The 17,663-nt window shown below is 40.5% G+C and overlaps 1 protein-coding gene across 5 annotated transcripts in view; it reads right to left on the bottom strand.

The window, feature by feature from the left end:
• Window positions 1-17,663, bottom strand: part of Pdk3 (pyruvate dehydrogenase kinase, isozyme 3) — a 79,381-nt gene that overhangs the window by 42,814 nt on the left and 18,904 nt on the right. For all 5 annotated transcript variants that reach the window (XM_005407845.2, XM_005407844.2, XM_005407846.2 and 2 more), the window contains 3 exons: window positions 11,955-12,096; window positions 6,574-6,645; window positions 1,955-2,139 (listed from right to left, as the gene is read on the bottom strand). In XM_005407845.2, the coding sequence (XP_005407902.1) occupies window positions 1,955-2,139; window positions 6,574-6,645; window positions 11,955-12,096 (399 nt within the window). The remainder of the gene's footprint in view (window positions 1-1,954; window positions 2,140-6,573; window positions 6,646-11,954; window positions 12,097-17,663) is intronic.

Raw genomic sequence — 17,663 nt, 5'->3', positions numbered from 1 at the left:
TTTTTTTTTTTGAGACAGGGTCTTGCTGTGTAGTGTAGGCTGTCCTTGAACTCACTTACATAGCCCAGGCTGGCCTCAAACTCATGGTGATCCTCCTGCCTCAGCCTCCCAAGTGCTGGGCTTACAGACTTGTGTACTTATTTTTAAATCTAACAAAAACTGGGAATAACTTGGACTCTACAAAAATGGCTAAATAAAATAGGAGAATATAAATTCAGAAAAATATTAAGTATGGGCATTAAGCCAGTACTTAAAGTTGTAATGATTAAGGGGAAGAAAATCAGAGCTGTATAACCTTACCTGATGATCTAAAAACATGTACATATATGGTATATGTTCATATTTAGATCAGAAAGAAATTACAGTTATAGTTTAGTCAAATAATATTTAGGTTATTTTTAATGTGAATTGCCATATATTTGTTCTTAAAAGATATGCATTTAAAATAAAGCCATGCTTAATAGTTGTATAACATTAGCTTATCCAAATCAATTAGTAAAATAAAGGTGCTCTCTTCACTGGCTGATTCAACAAGGACAGAAAACTAGGCTATAGATGGGTGAATACTTTTTCTTTTTTTTTTTTTTTTGGTTTTTCTCTGGTACTGGGAACTGAACTCACGACCTTGCGCATGCCAGGCAGGCGCTTTTGCCGCTGAGCTAAATCCCCAGCCCCCTGCTTTTTCTTAAGAATTATGAAATCAAAGGGACAACGCTGAACAGGAGCCAAAGAGTTTTCCGTGATGAAACTTTAGTTTTTTTAACATGTGCTTATCACTCTAGAGAACAGACCGAAACTCTCAGTTGAGGGATTATGAGCTGACAATCTCATTTAGCTGGATTTCACTGATCACTGAATAAAGCATTGAGTGCTTATTTGCCGCATACCAATTCTGTATTTCCAGTACTGAAGTTTTCAACACTAAAAAGGAAAAACATAATATCCTGGATAAAGAGTAGAACACATGAAGATATTCAGAGATGGATACGCAGTTGTCACTAAAGCAGGTCCCTCGTGCCCACCAAGAATGTAACAGCAGTGGCTTAAAAGGTCTTGTCTCTAATACAAGCGTCACAAAAGCCTTCCAAGGATCTTGTTTAACAAAAAATACTAACAGCTTTTTTGCAGACAAGATTCACTTAAGAAAAACGGAAATAGAAATGAAAAATCTTGTCAGTTTCTTTTATTAGTCCATGTTTGCAGTACGTAATGCTCACATTCCTTGCGTGGAGTTGGCATGTGTACACGATACATCTCCGTTCCTTTCTTCATCCCCCTTCCCTCCCCTTTCCCCTCTGCCACTATCTCTTGCTCCCATTCCTATTTGAGAAACATCTGTCTACTTCCTATTATCTTTTCTTTTTCTCTTTATTTGTATTTTTGGTTTCTCATATAAGAGAAACCACATGATACTTAAGCTTGCGTGTCTGATTTATTTCATTGAACATTATGGTCTCAAGGTGCATCCATTTTCCCACAAAGGACTCAAGTTTATCTCTTTGTGGCAGAGTAGTGCTCCATTGTGTGTAAGTACCACATTTTCTTGATTCATTCATCTGTTAATAGACATATAAGTTGCTTCCGAGATTCAGCAATTATGAATTGTGCTGCTATAAACATGGGGATGCATGTATCACTGTGATATGATGTCTTTTAACTCTTTGGGAAAATACCGAGAAGGGGAATAGCTTGGTCAAATAGAATCTCTAGTTTCAGTTTTTTGAGGACTCTCCATACAGGTTTCCATAGTGGTAGAACTAGTTTATATCTCCACCAACAATGTTGGATTAATAACCAAATTTAGCAATGTAGCAAGATACAAAAATTAACACAGAAATAAAATTTCTGTAGCAAAAGTATGCAGCCCAGTGAATTAACAGGAAAGCAAGAGGAAAACTTGCCGGAAAGCACTCTGGTTACCTTTTCAAAACTGCAACAACAAAACCCAACTTACTATGCTGGTTAATAAGCATGCGAAAAGAGATGCGATTGGTGTAAAATCGATCCAGAAAATACTGAATGTTACTGCTAATTAGAGGATCAAATCCAAACTTCTCCTTGTATTCAATCACTCCTTGTGCCATTGTAGGAACCACGTCGTTGTGTCTATTTCTAACTTTAATCAGAACTTGTAGAAAGCTGTGTGGGAAGGAAACAAAACATGATCAGTCTTTGTGTCTCTCGGGTTAATGCTCACCATCACTCTCTATGATGTTCACACAGAAATGAAAACTGGGAGTAGTGGTGCACGCCTGTAAGCCCAGCACTCTGCGAGGCTGAGGCAGGTGGATCAACAGCTCCGTTCCCAGGCTGGTTATCTGCTCAGATTTTTGTAGATTTTCATTATGTCCTAAAAGAAAGTACTTATAAGAAACTAAAGTATTACCCAAATGTGTGCTTAAAACTTTCTACAGAAATTCTTCTTTCAAACATGCACAAAGTAAAAGGTCCCAGCATAGAAAAAGTGCTCAAACACATTGTAGGACTTTTTGGATAAGTGATTACATATAATACAGGTTCTATAAATGCTTGTTGAATAAGAAGCTGAAGAATATATCAGTATTTCTTCTGACAACATGAGGACAATTCCCCCCATCAAAAAGAAACTGCAAGGATTTATTAATGGAGTCTCAAAACAATAGCTCCTATGAATACATGAAGAATGTCAAACTTTTAAAGGAACTTTTTGAAGTCAATTTCTTATAGCAATAAAATGTAATGATGAAATGTAGATAAAAGAAAGACAATTAAAATAAATTTATATATGGCAGGCACAGTGGCAGGTGCCTACAGCCCAGCGACTCAGGAGGTGGGAGGATCCCTTGATCCCTGGAGTTCAAGACCAGCTTGGGAAACTGGAAGACCCAGTCTCATAAAGTAAATAAATAAACTTATTCAAGTATTCTGGCATATGGGGCTGGGGATATAGCTCAGCGGCACAAGTGCCTGCCTGACAAGTGCAAGGTCCCAAGTTTAATTCCCAGTACCCCCCCCAAAAAAAGAGTATTCTGGCATAGTATTATGAAGATAAATAGGAAAAATATATTAAAAATCATAACTACGAATAGAAAGATAAATCATTCAATGGAATCAAAAAAAGTTTGGCTCAACAGTGAGTATGAGTGTAAAAAATTTAGCACACTGAGTAAGTGACACTGCAAATCAGTAGGAAAACAATCATTAATTGGGATGGCAGGCTAACAAAGTCTCATCCCAAGTTCAAGCCTTAAGGCAAAAAAGTGGATTGAAAAAGTAGAAGGGTGAGATCATAGAATGATAAAAGAAAATCAAGTGGCTAAGAGTATAACCGGGGTAAGGAAAACTGTTCTTAGCTTAATTCAAAAGGCAGAAACAAATGATATGAAGAAACAAATGGCATGACTATGTAGAATTTCAGTAATTCTATAGGAAATACACTATCAACAGAAAACAGTGAGGCTGGAAAAATATATCGCAAAACTTTTTACACTTAATAAAGGGAAAGAGAAGCACCCTATCACAAAACTAAGTAAAAGGTTTCAGTGGAAAATTTACCAAAGAGCAAAAACACAAATGCTCATAACTTTACCCTCACAAAAAGGAAAGTTAAAAAATAAATGTGATACTATTCTCTGTTTACCAAAGAAGAACCGGTGTCACATTTCTAAGGGCAATTTAACAACACATATCAAAGCTTAAATAAAATAATTCCACTTCCAGGATTGATCCTAGCAAAATAACCAAAGAGAATAGTTGTTTTTAAAAGCTGTTGTCTACAGCACACTTGGTAGCAGCAAGAAAACTACAAACCAGTCTCCAATGTAACAACAGACTACCGATATGAGGAGTCGTGTGCCCCATAACGGTGTCTCTGACAATGACAGATCCCAATACACTGGCAGGGTCATAAAGTTATGTAGCTCAGAAACCTCGTAACCATTAGTTTGTGCAAGTATACTCTGGCGGTGGTGGCAAACCTACGGCACATGTGTTATTTGTTTTTCTTTTAAGACAAAAAATGTTAGTGCATGAGATGTTTTTCTAAACTAAGACCTCAGTATTCAGGTTTGATTGCAGTGCTGGCACTTCGCAGTAGGTGGGTCCTGGGTTGTGGTTTGGGCACTCATCCCTAAAAGGCTCACCATCACTGCTCGATGATGTTCACGCAAAAATGAAAGCTGGGAGTAGTGGTGCACGCCTGTAAGCCCAGCACTCTGGGAGGCTGAGGCAGGTGGATCAACAGTTTGAAGCCAGCCTGGGCAACTCACAGATTTAAGGAGACCCTGCCAAAATAAAAAATAAAAAGGGCTGGGGATGTAGCTCAGTGTGAAGGCCCTGGGTTCCATTCCCAGTACTGTGGAAAGGAAATGGAAAGGGAAAGAGAATGGAAGGCAAGGAGAGAAGGGGAGAGAAGGGGAAGGGAGCGGTGGGAGGGGGAAGGAAGGTATCACCTAACAAAGCATGCGTCCAAATGTATCCTTGTCACTGCACAATGCATTATGAAGCTGCTAATAATGGTGCAGATCTATGATGTAGACACTTTTTATAAAAATCTTTACATATATAAATATATGCATGCTTAGGAAAAAGCATAGACAGAAGGAAAATGTTAACAGCAGCTGTCCCTTGCTAGTGGAAGAAGTTTCCATTTTACTTATCTGAACAGTCTTGTATTTCTCAATGATGAACTATTTCTGTAACACATATACACATACAATGACAGCAGAGAGGAATAATCAACTCAGAAATTAGAAGGACACGATTATTCAGAAGAAATTTTACAATGGACCATTTGTCATTATGTGATACTCTACAACATTTATGTAAGTGAAACAGTCCTGAAATGAAACAATCCGCTGCAGTAGAGAAGCCTTGCAATTTGTCTGAAGGGAAGAGGCTTACCTGAGTGGTCCAGTTCCCACAACACCCCCCAATCTTCCAGGCTCTTCTGAGCTCTACCACCGTGACCACACTTGTCCTCTCTGCTACTTAACTTCACTAACGTGAGTCCCAGCTGGCAACGTCATATAACCTCTCACTAAACCGAAGAGACCACCACCATGACACTCACTAACCTTACACTCCCCCATCTCCCAAGAGCAGTGGGTTTTTCAAATCCCACCGCCCCTAAGCAGGCTGGTGAACTGGGCAAGTTACGGAACTTCCCTGAGTGGGAGCTATTATTATGAAGACCTAGCACACACTGGACTCAGGGCTGGCTGTTTACAAAGCAGGCTTATGTCCATAAGTTGCATCTGACTGATAATCTGTTCCAGAAATCAAGACAGGATTCCAGAAAAACATGGCAGAAACTTAATATAATGTTCTTCTACAAATCTATGTCCTCAAATTTAGAGCTGGGGAGGCCAGCCCTCATTTGTAGGATTTCAGCTGAACAAAATGTCACCACCTAATGACATTTGAGAAAACAAAGCTTCTGGATTCGATTCATTTAATACTGACACCTTTAACGACAGCACTGGTTTGTATCAAGGAAACTACTGCATTTGGGGCGCTAATCTAATGCTTGCTCCTTCTACATTTCATAGACTTCTTAGACAAAAACTTCGCAAAGTATAAAGCAGGTCAGGGCCTTCTCTTCTTTGCATCTTATTTTATGAACTTGGATAAATACCCAAGAATCAAACCAGCAGTTCTGCCAGTACAGTACGTGGTAAAGAACACAGTGTGCCCGGGAAAAGGAGCTGGGTATGCTACGTCCTATGTCTGCTAAGAATGGTCACCATCTTGGGCAAGTCATTTCACAACCCTGAGCTCGGTTTCCTTATCTGTGAATTCAGAGGTCTGGGTTAAGTGCTACCTCAGGTTGTCTGTATAACGTGCTGTTTCCCTGGTTCTTCTTACGCAACACCTGCATGTCAGGTGTCTGTTCCTTAGTTATGTGGGTTAGATTTATACTTAGAAATTTCTCAGCACAACAGGCCTGCTATGTGTGTTCACTCAGACCGGCATGAGACGGGAAGAAATTAATGTGAAGGAAACAATTGCTCTTGGAGAAAAAGCCCACACAGCTAGGGTTAATGTTTCTTAGCGAAGTAAAAAATGAAAAACAAATACTTCCCATCAGCTTGAGAACTTAGCGCTCTCTGTGCATAATGGCAGCAACAGAATTCAGGTTGTTACATTAAAAGCACATTTTTTATGCTTCCCCAAAATAAAAGCATTACAGTTATCCTGTGCTCAAATGTAATACCCCATTGAAAAAATTTTAAAACTGCAAAGGATTGGGCAGATAATTCCTGCACATGTGGAGGCCACTGCATTCTTAAACCTACCACTAGGTGGAACATGTACTGCAATATTTAGACTTAGGACCAAGTTCACCTTGACTAAATGCATTAAGAACGGGGTCACGAAACAGTAATTTGAAGTAGCATTATTATTCCTTGTGTACTATGCTAAATTCTTAACTCAAAAATTTAAAAACTCCAACGTTGAGTCACTTACTCACTAAAGAAACCAATGCTTTTGTCCAAATTATATTTCCTGGGTCTTAAGGACATGAATTCCATTTACCAAAACATTTTTTTTACCTACTTATTTTTACTTTCAGGTAAGTGGTTGTATACTTACTTATCTAAGACCTTTGGATCCTCAGGGCTCTTATTTTCATATTCTAAAAGTTCAAGAAAACTTTGCATATACCTAAAAAATAAGAGTTACTGTTAGTTGCCTACCAAACATTCGTTCCTCTTTTCCCTCTTCCCAAGAATATGCCAAATTTTCCCTCAGGTTTCATCTCATCCCAATCGGTCAGTCAATGCTTTGTGAGAAGCTGGTCCCTCCAAAGCATGTTGGAGGCCCCCTTTTTTTCTCGTCATGGATTATTAATTAGCCCAGTAGTCCAGGTCTAAGCCTATCACTGCATGCATTTCTCTGAAATGGGCTGGCTCAGGAACGGGCATACACCTCAACTCATGCCAGTAAAAGGAGAGACCCGCTGGAGGTCTCTGGGAAAGAAATCAGTTTACTGTGCTTTTGTACAATATGCTGTGAGGACGTGAAGTCCAGAACTGCTGCAGCTATTCTGCCACCAAGAGGTAATTAAGCCTGAAAATGAAGCCAACACCATCAGAAGTAGGGCTTTGATAGCCTCAAGCATCTCTAATTCAAACCAACACCAAAAGCTCATCCTTATGGCTGGCCCTTCTAGTTACACAAGCCAGGTTCAGCTGCCTCTCCTGCCATTACAAACATATCCTGATATTTTGAGTTTATGGTTTGACTATCAAAAATGTACGTACAAATTTTGTTTTGTTTTGTTTTGAGACAGGGTCTTGCTATGCAGTTCAGGCTTGCCTTGAGCTCACTTTGTAGCCCAGGGTGGTCTCAAACTTACAATGATCCTCCTGCCTCAGCCTCCTGAGTGCTGGGATTACAGGCATGCACCACCACACCCGGCGATATACATTTTAAGAAGCACATGAATGACACTAGAAACAAGAAGTAAAGAAGGTGCCATCTCAGACTGAAATTAATTTCATCAACACAAAATGGAGCAAGGTATTTTACTCACTCGGACAGTTTCTGGATTAAGAATTTCTCTGTATCTCAGTAAAGACTTGTACAAGAAAAAAATGCTTACAACATTAAGATCTGAAGAACAGAGAAAAACATCAGTTAAATCCAGCTAGAATCTGCTAGATCTAGTGCAGCTTCAGATATTCCAATTAGAAGTGTGTGATTTCTACTTTGGAGCTTAGCATATTCTGAAAGAATTATGCCTTTATTCTAACCATTTCCAACAATTAATCACCACTAACCCTATTACAGAGAACGAGCACACTCAAGTGACTAAAATGACCATTACACATGGAAAGCCATGAGCAGGAGTGACTTGATTCATCCACTCGCATGAGCATTGGGACAATGCATTTGATACACTCATTCCCTGGTATAGTTTTTTAAAGTTTCCGGGCACTGCTGGGCATGGTGGCACATGCCAATAATCCTAGCATTTGGGAGGCTGAGGCAGGAGGACTGCCACAAGTCCAAGGCCAGCCTGGGCTACATAGTGAGCTCAAGTCCAGCCTGAAATATACCAGAAAAAAAAGTTTCTGGGCACATAAGGTTATGGGTTAGGTACTGTTAAAGTTATCAGGTCAAAATACCCTCCTGATAGGTCACAGTCAGTCAGCCCCAGAGATGCCCTTTGTCCTGCCACAAGCAATAAAGCCTAGGCAGGCCTCCCGTCCTTCCCGAAGGAGACAGTCCTTTAAAGGACAAAAGCAAAAATGGAGAGGCGTCCAAGACTACCCTGAGATTCCTAGCCTGAAAATCAAGACAGTAAGAAGAACACCCCATGACTGAGAGGACAGTATTATATGTAAAATTTACTTTTAACCCTGCAGAGAAAGCAGGTCAGGTGTTATCCCTTAACATGTAAGGAGAGTTGGTATCTCTCAGATCAGTATCCTTCCTAAATCGGGAGGAGAAACTGCTTTAAAAAAAAAGGAACACTATTAAAACAATTAGTAAAATGATAACAAGTTGTATACATTAGAAAATATTACTGTACTAATGTTAAACTTCCTGAACATTACGAGTACAGTGGTTGATAACTAGAGTGGCTTTCATCTGAGGTTGAACAGATACTGACAGAAGCCCTTACAGAAATACTTTTTGGAGTGTGGCCTAGCACCGAATCCTGGGCACCCTCCAACTGCCACCCCAGTGGGCTGTTGAAGGTGGTTCTGCTTAATACTAGACAATTTCTAAAAGTAAAAAGTTTATTTCTACAAAAAATACTTTTTGTATAAGGTTGTAGTGGCCTTTGCAAGCTTGTAGTTCAGACAGACTTTTGTGGTAGTTACGCAAGTTGATTCTGACAACTTTCACAACTCTGTCACACAGCTGTGTGTGTGTATCATACACATACAAACACATGTACATAATACACACAGAGAGAACACGAATTATAAATGACAATGGTAAAATTAATATGGCCAAATGTTAACTGGTAAATCTGAGCAAAGGTATATGGGAGTTCTTTCTATTACTCTTTTTTTTCTATTAGTCTTGTATTCAATTAATCTCTCCCTCTATCTCTGTACTGGAAATTGAACTCAGGCCCAGGGACTTTGTACATCACCAGTCTTGTTTTATTTTTAATTCTGAGACAAGGTCTTGCTAAGGTGCCCAGGCTAGGACTGAACTTTTTCAATCTTCCTGCCTCAGCCTCCGGGAGTGCTGAGATTAGACATGCACCACTACATCTAGCTGTGACCATTCTCTTAAGTAGGGAATTATTTCAAAATAGAATGTTTAATAAGAAAAAGGAAGAAGGTCTATGCATACGTTTGGAATTTTTATGAAGACTGATAAAGAAACAAACACCCAAATAGGAAGAAAATATTCAAATGGGAAGAAGAACAAGGGAGTGGGAGGTAGAAAGGAAGGAAGGGAAAAGAAAAAAAAGGAAGAAAATCTTTGTAAATAAGGAGGGGGTGGAGTTGAGGGGAGGAGAGGGGACTGGGGAAAAAAGAATCAAGAACTATCAGGTACAGGTACAAACCTCCTCTAATGAATGTGACCATTATGTATATCTAAAATGTACCAATAAAATTTAAAAAAGAAAATAAACAAACACCAAAAAAAGACTTGACATAGCAATTTGTTTGACTGCATATTTTGCCAGTGTGATATGATGCAGAAATACATTTGGTGTTTACCCCTTGCCCTGGCATAGTTTCTTAAACCTGCAGAATTTCCTGAATGAAAGGAGTATCTTCTCCTATTCATAAGGATCCCCTTCTGATCATGCCCGGGATTGTGCTAATGAGGTGATTTAGGGTGGGGCCCCTAGGCTCTGGATGCGGCAGGTCACCAGCAAGACAAGGTGATTAGAGGGCTGGAACTGTCAGCGCCATTCTCAACCTCTGGGACGGAGGGGTCTGGAGATTACGCTCTATAAAAACCCTAAAAGAAGGTGATCCTCAAAGCTTCAAGGTCGTAGAAGGTGCTATGCAGAGAGGGCACGAAGCCACCTACACCCCCCACATCCTGCCCTACGTATTTCCACCATTTGGCTGTTCCTGAGTTGTGTCCTTTACCATAAACCTCTAAACACAAGCGAAGTACTTTCCTGAGTTCTGTGAGCCATTCTAGAAAGTGATCAAGCCTGACCGGAGGGTCGTGGAAACTCAGTTTACAGCCATTCAATCAAAAGCACAGACGGCTCGGGACTTGCCACCTGAATGGAGGTCCATCTTGAGAGACTGGGGCCTTAAGCTATGGGTCCCCTGCTAACTTCAGGTACTTAGCATTGGGATTGAACTGAGTTGCTGAATACCCAGTTGGTGTCTAGAAAATCAGAGAACTGGTGGCTGGTGTTGGAAAACAATGCACAGCCAGCAATTTACTCTGACGCCCCTGAAGTAGCTACCACACAAGCAACAGAAAATGTCACCACCAGATCAGGGGACTTGATCTTGCCCACCTAGAACCCTTAACCACAGCGGTACTTAACAATCATTTATACTTTCTGCTGGAAAATCTCTAACGGCCCTGAAGCAATAAGGAAGTCTCATGCAGACTAAGGAGATGAGGGATGCTGAGGGAGGGAAGGGAGGAAGGGAGAGGAACGGGAGGATGCATACCGTCAAGGTAGGTTATATGTGTGTATGACAATGCCACAGTGAAACCCAAAAATTTGCGTAATTAATATGCACTAATTTAAAAAGAACAAATGAGAAAAGGCCCGTTTATGGACTAAAGCTTTAAAATAAAAAAAAGAAGTTTCAAGCGAACGAGTACTTGCTACCCCTTCTCAAACAAGCTAGGAATTCAGAGCAGAATATAGCTGACGATGATGTCACTGTCTCTTGGCCCTTTCCTGTACTGTAAGGTACAGGGACCTTAGAATGCAGGGACAGAGTCCCTGCTGATCTTCTAGGAGAGGGACTGGACACTGTACCTCGAAGACCATCTAATATAGTGCTTCTTGGATGATCCATCTGTCCCTGAGAAATTATGATATTATTGAGGAAGGGCTGTCCATTCTCTTTCGGTAACTTGGCCTCCACAAACCCTTTTAAGGCAAGCTGACTAACAGTTCCATCCTCCTTATATGCGTCTGCAGTGTTCCCTGCTCCTAAGGTGCTCTCCCTGTGAGGTGTACGGTCAATTACAGCCACCCACCGAAGCACAGTGCAAGACTGCAGCCAGCACTTTTTGCTTCTCTGTTGTGTTCCCACAGCACCGTGTCTGGCCTCCTCAACTACTCCAGCTTTCTCCATGGACTTCAACCTTGCTACTGTAACAAAGAGAAGACCTGCAACTGTTTCTCAAATACATGCAAATACCTTTCTAAAAACACACCACCCGCTGGTATATCCTAGTGTTTACTGATCTCCCCCTGCTTACCTAGTGAGGAGTTTCATCAGAAATTCAACTTCCTCCATTAGCAGCATTTGCTTTATGCATCAGAGCTACAACAGGTTTAACTTTTTTTTCCCCCCGGTACCAGGAATCGAACTCAAGACCTTGTGCTTCCCAGGCAGGCGCTGTGCCACTGAGCTAAATCCCCAGCCCCAACAGGTTTAACTTTAAGTTATGCTCAGTGAAGATGTTTCACTTTTCCTGGGTAGATGAAGCACAGCAGGGAGCTGATATTTTTGTAATCTGAGGTTCCCTTTTAAATGGCTTGCTCTTTTCTACAAGAGATACTGCCTTTAGGGAACTTCTTTAAAAGGAAAACAAAAGGAGCAGCGCTGAGACTTGATAACAATCTCTATAACCACAAACATACAATTGGAAGTCAAGAAAGTGTTAGGATTTAGAAATATTTTTTAAAGTAAATTTTTTAAAAACCTGTTATTGGCATGGAAAAACCAAGCTGTCCCCAGTGACTCGTCCCCAGGCAGGCAGCATGTGTGTGCACTTTCGTGGAGAATGGTTCCAATGCCAATGCTGGGAGCGTTGTGAGAAGAGTCAGTGTAAGCCACTTTACTTACCAACTCTGAACCAGCCCCACCGAAGGGCGGTTCAGTAAATTATCGGGCAGAAGATTGACTTCTCTCATTGTGTTAGCCAGTCGCACGGGCAGTTCCTTTCGTAGAAACATGTATGACGTTTTCTCACATGCATTATCTCTCCCTAGTAAGAGATGAAAAATGTTCCATGATTTTCAAATCTAACAAGTGGAGAAATAAAGTGCTTTCATGGTAACACAGCTATTAACTGGTTGGGAAGAGGAAATTAAATAATCCTGTGGTCTCTAGTTAAATTTTTATCCTCTCTAATAGCAAGTTTAAGAATATAATTTAATTACAAGAGAAAAAGAGCGTTTATCCCAAGAGGCAATCTTGAAAGCATTTTTTCTTAACACAAATATAGTCCTAGTGGTACCAGTGGTAGTATAAAAGTGACCTGGGATATAATCTGAATTTGTTTTCAAATAAACACTGTAGGAACACTGCCAAGTACAAAAGTAGTAGCCCATGTAAATCCACTGCTGTATACAGGGATTTCCAGGAGGCGGTAGATCCATTCATTCCACAAACACTCACCTACTGCGTGCCAACTGTTCCTTAAGATTTTCTTCAAACCTATTCCTACTTCTCTGCCACTATGGGAACAGACTCAGGAGGCTCTGTGACTTCAGATGAGGGGTTCTGACTGAGCTACAGGGCTCAGAGATTCCAGAGAAACCAGCCCATGATACCTTCACAGGCGGCGTGATCTATTATGCCATGTCTGAGAGGGGAAGACAGTGTTCCCGAGAACGTGAAATAAGCCAAGCACAAAAAGAAAGCCCCATGGTTTCCCTCACACATAAAATCTAAAACAAGTGATCTTACAGAAGTTGAGAGTAAAATGGTGGTTACCACAGACGGGAAAGGGCAGAGGAAGGAGGCAAGGGGGAGAGGTGAATCAGTGGGTTCTAAATTACAGCTGGATGGAAGCAAGCAGTCCTGGCATGCTACTTACTGCGTGGTAGGGTGACCACGGCAAATGGCAATGCGCTGTGCATTTGAGAGCGCGGAACCCTAACCACTAGACCACCAGGGTGCATCTGTACTGTATCAGCTTTTTTGAAAAAGCTGAAAGAACTCTGAATGTTTCCACCATAAAGAAATGATACATGTTTGAAGAGGTGAAAATGTTTGCCTTGATTCACACGTTACACAATGGATATATGCATCAAAATATAACATGATGCCCGATTTTTATGTTTCTGTTGACCAATCTTCAAAATAAAAGGTCAGGGGTTCTCCTGGAGGCTGCTCTGAGCCGGCTGTGCACACGGGACACAAGGAGAGAAAGGCAACTGAAAGAAGAAACCCAAGCTCCTTGTCCTGCTGCTATGTGGCCAGAATAGTTCTAGGACCGGTCTTGCACCTCCCCCAGCTCTCTGTAAACTGATAATGGCTAGAGGGTGGAGGACATGATAAAAAGAGATGAGCTCTGGAGACAAAAATAGCCTTCAGGCACAACCTCTCTATTTTGGGGTCGTGAAACCTCTGGCAAATTGCTTCACTCCTCTGAATCTCAGCCACCTTAATCTGTTTTGTGGGGCTCAAACCTGTAGGGCCTAAATGGGTGAACATGTGCAGCCTGGCACGGAGCAAGTGCTCGATAAACACTGGTCCTTCTGTTCTGCGTGAGACCCCCCTGTACTGGCGAGGCCCCCTGCAGCTCCAGGCTCCCTGGAGGCTGCTCTGAAATGGGCAACATCGGCAAAACTCACCCAACACTTTTCTCCTCCAAACTCTCCTTATTCGTCCTTCTATGATACAGGCAGAAACTGAGAGATTCAGAGACCCAACTTCCTAACACTTCAGTCACGTTCTAGTTTCTTCCTTTCCTTGCTCTATCAAATAAGACTTGAAATACAAGACCCCACTTTTTAAGTCATCTGCAGAACCTTTCTTTTCCACTGACTCTGGGTCCCTTCTCTTTTTAAAAAAATTACAATAAAACATTACAGTCTTAATCCATTCCTCATTGCCCTCATTCTGAGTGAGTACACTGACGGCCTTCAGTAGGTAAATCTTTAATTCATGATTCTTTCACTTTTCCTCTTATCACTTTGACTATGCTGAGTACTTTAATCCCCACATACCCATTCCAAGTAAGCGAGGAAGGGTTATAATGCTCCAGAAATGACCATCCAACATCCACTCTCTATATAATTCTGATTAAATCAAGTAATATATATTCTTCTTTAAAGTTCTGTACAAATATTTTAGTTTTAAATACACTAAAATGCTGTTATTTGTCATAGTGAGAATCATTATAGGATGAAGGACCTATTTACTAAGTTAAAATATAAATCTAGATTGTCACATGCCAAGAGAAAAGTTCTACATCCAGGTTAAATAGAAAGGAATGGAATGATAAGAGCCGTGAGTACGCCCTAACCTTGGGCTCTATCTTGACTTGCTTAGGCCAGTTTTTGCAAGAATCTTGCAAATATCCTTGGTATCATCCTTGAAATCTGATCAAATTCCTTGTCCCCTGCCCTGGGTACCTAATCACTCTGGCCTGCTTTCAGTAAGAATCTAGTTGAACAGTTCTAGCAGGAATCTCCCCAATCTTGACTCCTCTTAGTAATTTTCCACCCACTGACCCCCACACTCTGCTCCTTAGGTACAAATCTCAACTTGTCCCTGCTGCATGCAAAGTTCAGCTTGACCTCTCTCCTCTACTGCAGAACCCCACAGCAGCACCCAGAGATATTTAAAGCTTCCCTTACCGTCTTTAATAAGGATCACAAATGACTTCTCTTGTAACAGAGAGAAGGAAATTCTGCCACAGAGAAGTACAAGAACTCCGTGGTGTTGAATTGGACCTGGGGTTATCAATATGAACTCATGATTCTAAAAAATTGTATGAGTCCCTTCAGGTAGTGAAAATTGACAGGCTTGAATTTTCCAGCTCACAGCTGATTCAGAGCAACAGATTAGAAGCACAAGAGCAGAGGGTCGGGGGCAGTAAGAACAAGCGGGCAAGTCAGTATCTCTTCTCTGAAAATCATGGGGCTAGATGGTTTCAGAATTGAGAGGTTTGCCTATTACAGGAAGGTAAAAAGGAGTATATACCATACTTGTGTAATACAAAATATTATACAGATACAGTACAATATTGATGCAGTTACAAATATAAACATTTATATGTAAGATAAAGACTATCATCTCAAATCAGTTCAGATCAAATTTTGCCACAAAATGAGTTTGGGCACGAAATGTAAGAAAAAGAAATGCAATTTTTAAAATGTTTTAAGCTCAGATCTCAGCTAAAAGATTGGTCGCGTAGGACGGTAGTGGCAGGGTCAGGTGCTGTAGTTAGACTTGGGTTTGAATCTTAAGCATTCACAAGCTTCCTGATCCCAGACAAGTTTATTTACACTTCTAAATCTCACCGGATCCACTGAAAAGACAGGAACAGCACCATCCTCATAGAGGTTTGGTGAAGGTCAAAATGTGCTTAACGGGGCTGGGATTTAGCTCAGCGGCAAAAGCGCCTGCCTGGCAAGCACAAGGTCGTGAGTTCGGTTCCCGGTACCAGAGAAAAACCAAAAAAAAAAAAAAAAAATGTGCTTAACATGGAAGATTAATTAGTACATTCATTTTTAAAGCTTAAAAGAGGGGGTTCACTAAATAGCAATCACTAACGATGCAAGACATGATCAAGCAGAATAATCTGAGGCCACGGACACAAGATCAAACAGTCTGATTCTTGAACAGCTCTCAGAGTGTGACCGCATCGTGGATTGGTACAGGCCCCTGGACTCATGTGAAGATCCTACATGATTAAGAAGAGATGGACGTGTGCTCGGTGTCCCTACCATTCGTTATTTGAAAATAAAAGTCCTTGATGTTGATAGTGGTCAACTCTGCACTCTCTAGAAAACTCAACCAGTAGGCATCGAGAACCAATTTCAAGAAACTGGCTTAGAAATGAGAGGAAATTTGCTGTAGTGCCCTTGGGTTATCAGCCTGTTATAAACTTGCAGAAAGAAACTTTATCTGCCTCTCTACCCCCCAAAAGACCTATTATAGTGCTTCACCTTGGTAGCTTCTCAATGCTTTCTCGGAAGAATAGATAATGCTTTCAGAAATTTGTATTTTTAAAAAAGGGTAGCTGAAAAACCTCAGGTTTTACCTCCTACATTCTAATTTAGCTTTATGGACAAATTCTTTGTACTTAGATACCTTAATTATACATCAGCTTAAACAGGAGGGTAAGTCTTTTTTGGTTAGTTAATTAATGAACCTAAAAATAAATATGAAATGCCTGATTTCTGTAACCTTTCTGTGGCTTTCTTCATATACATGGAAGATATTTAATCCTAGGTATTAATGGTGAATTCTTAGTTTAAATCAAAGGGTTCTAACAACCTTATTTTTGGTAATAAACTTACCCCAAAAAAACCTCTAGATTTTAAATGAATGTCCCATGAAAAAGGTTTTGCTTCTGTCTTCTGGCATACTGAATATTTTCCAGTTATTCTTTCCAATTATTTCACTTCATCTTCCCCTCATTTCCTTGGCTTCTCCACATTTCTTAATTTTGATTTTCTATTTTATTTTGCATTTCTCTACATACTTCCTCTTCTTCAAGTTTATTAATTAAAATTTTCCTTAGTGTCAGTTCAGAAGATGACAAAGAGGGAACCACGAGGGGATTTGGAGAATTCTGATTTAGTGAATGTAAGTATCATTAACTTAAATACACTCATGGGTATTCAGATTTTCTTCCTAGCTTAATGACCCTTTAATTCTCTTTTGTTTTATGTTTGTTTTTGTTGCCAGGGATTGAACTCAGAGCCTCTTGCAATCAAAGCACTCACTCTAGCACGCAGCTACAACCCCAGCCTGTTTTTTTTATACTTTGTCCTTTTATTGGGAAATTGAGGACAGCTTCTACTGGTTTTCCTTATAGCTCTACACTCATCAGGATACAGGATGTACAGATACAAAATACAAATGATTTTTGGTTTACTGCTGGAGGCCCTCCCTGTTGTGGAACCAGGAGGTGGCCCGCAGAATTTGGTTTGCTACCTGCGAGCAAGTGTTCACAGAACGGGATTTTTATACCTGGTTTCCACAGTACTGGCTATTTCTGATAAGTCTTTACTCCTCTCTTCTTGACTAATTTACAGGAGGTAGAAAAAAATTATTTCTCCAGTTAATGAAGTCACCCGATAATAAGTACCTATAATTAAAGCAGAGGGCTGTGTGCCCTCTTCCATCAACGGAGACACTGCCCCCTACAACGTAATTTCCTCTCTCTGAATTACTTGCAGGCTATCTTTGTCCACAGCTTTCAGCTTTAACACCTGGTGGGAGCTAGTTTGAGAGTGGCAGTAGGGGGATAAAAGAGTGGAAAAGGGGAGCAATAAATGGAAAAATTACTAGCACGATGCCAAAAACCAATAGGCTGACCCAGCTCATTTTGATAATGCTGCTTTTTGTCAACACTGTCTACCAAATGAGTGTGCACGTACTTTTCCATGAAGCATGTTCAAATGGGTAAAATTGAGGAAATAGTACATATAAGATTTGTCTTTTGAAAACATTAAATTTTAGAATCTTAAGTAATTAATCCTTGGATTTACCGGCGCTAAACAATGATTGATTGAATAGTCCTTCAAAAGGAACAATTTAAAATGTGAATGGAGAGCTATCAAGTAATCGTCAATGTCCTTCCAAAAATCA

This window comes from Chinchilla lanigera, unplaced genomic scaffold (assembly GCF_000276665.1).
Source record: "Chinchilla lanigera isolate Chin_1 unplaced genomic scaffold, ChiLan1.0 scaffold00108, whole genome shotgun sequence".
Classification (NCBI taxonomy): Eukaryota; Metazoa; Chordata; class Mammalia; order Rodentia; family Chinchillidae; genus Chinchilla; species Chinchilla lanigera.
The sequence above is the reverse complement of the archived record's forward strand: the minus strand, read 5'-3'. Positions and strand labels throughout refer to the sequence as shown.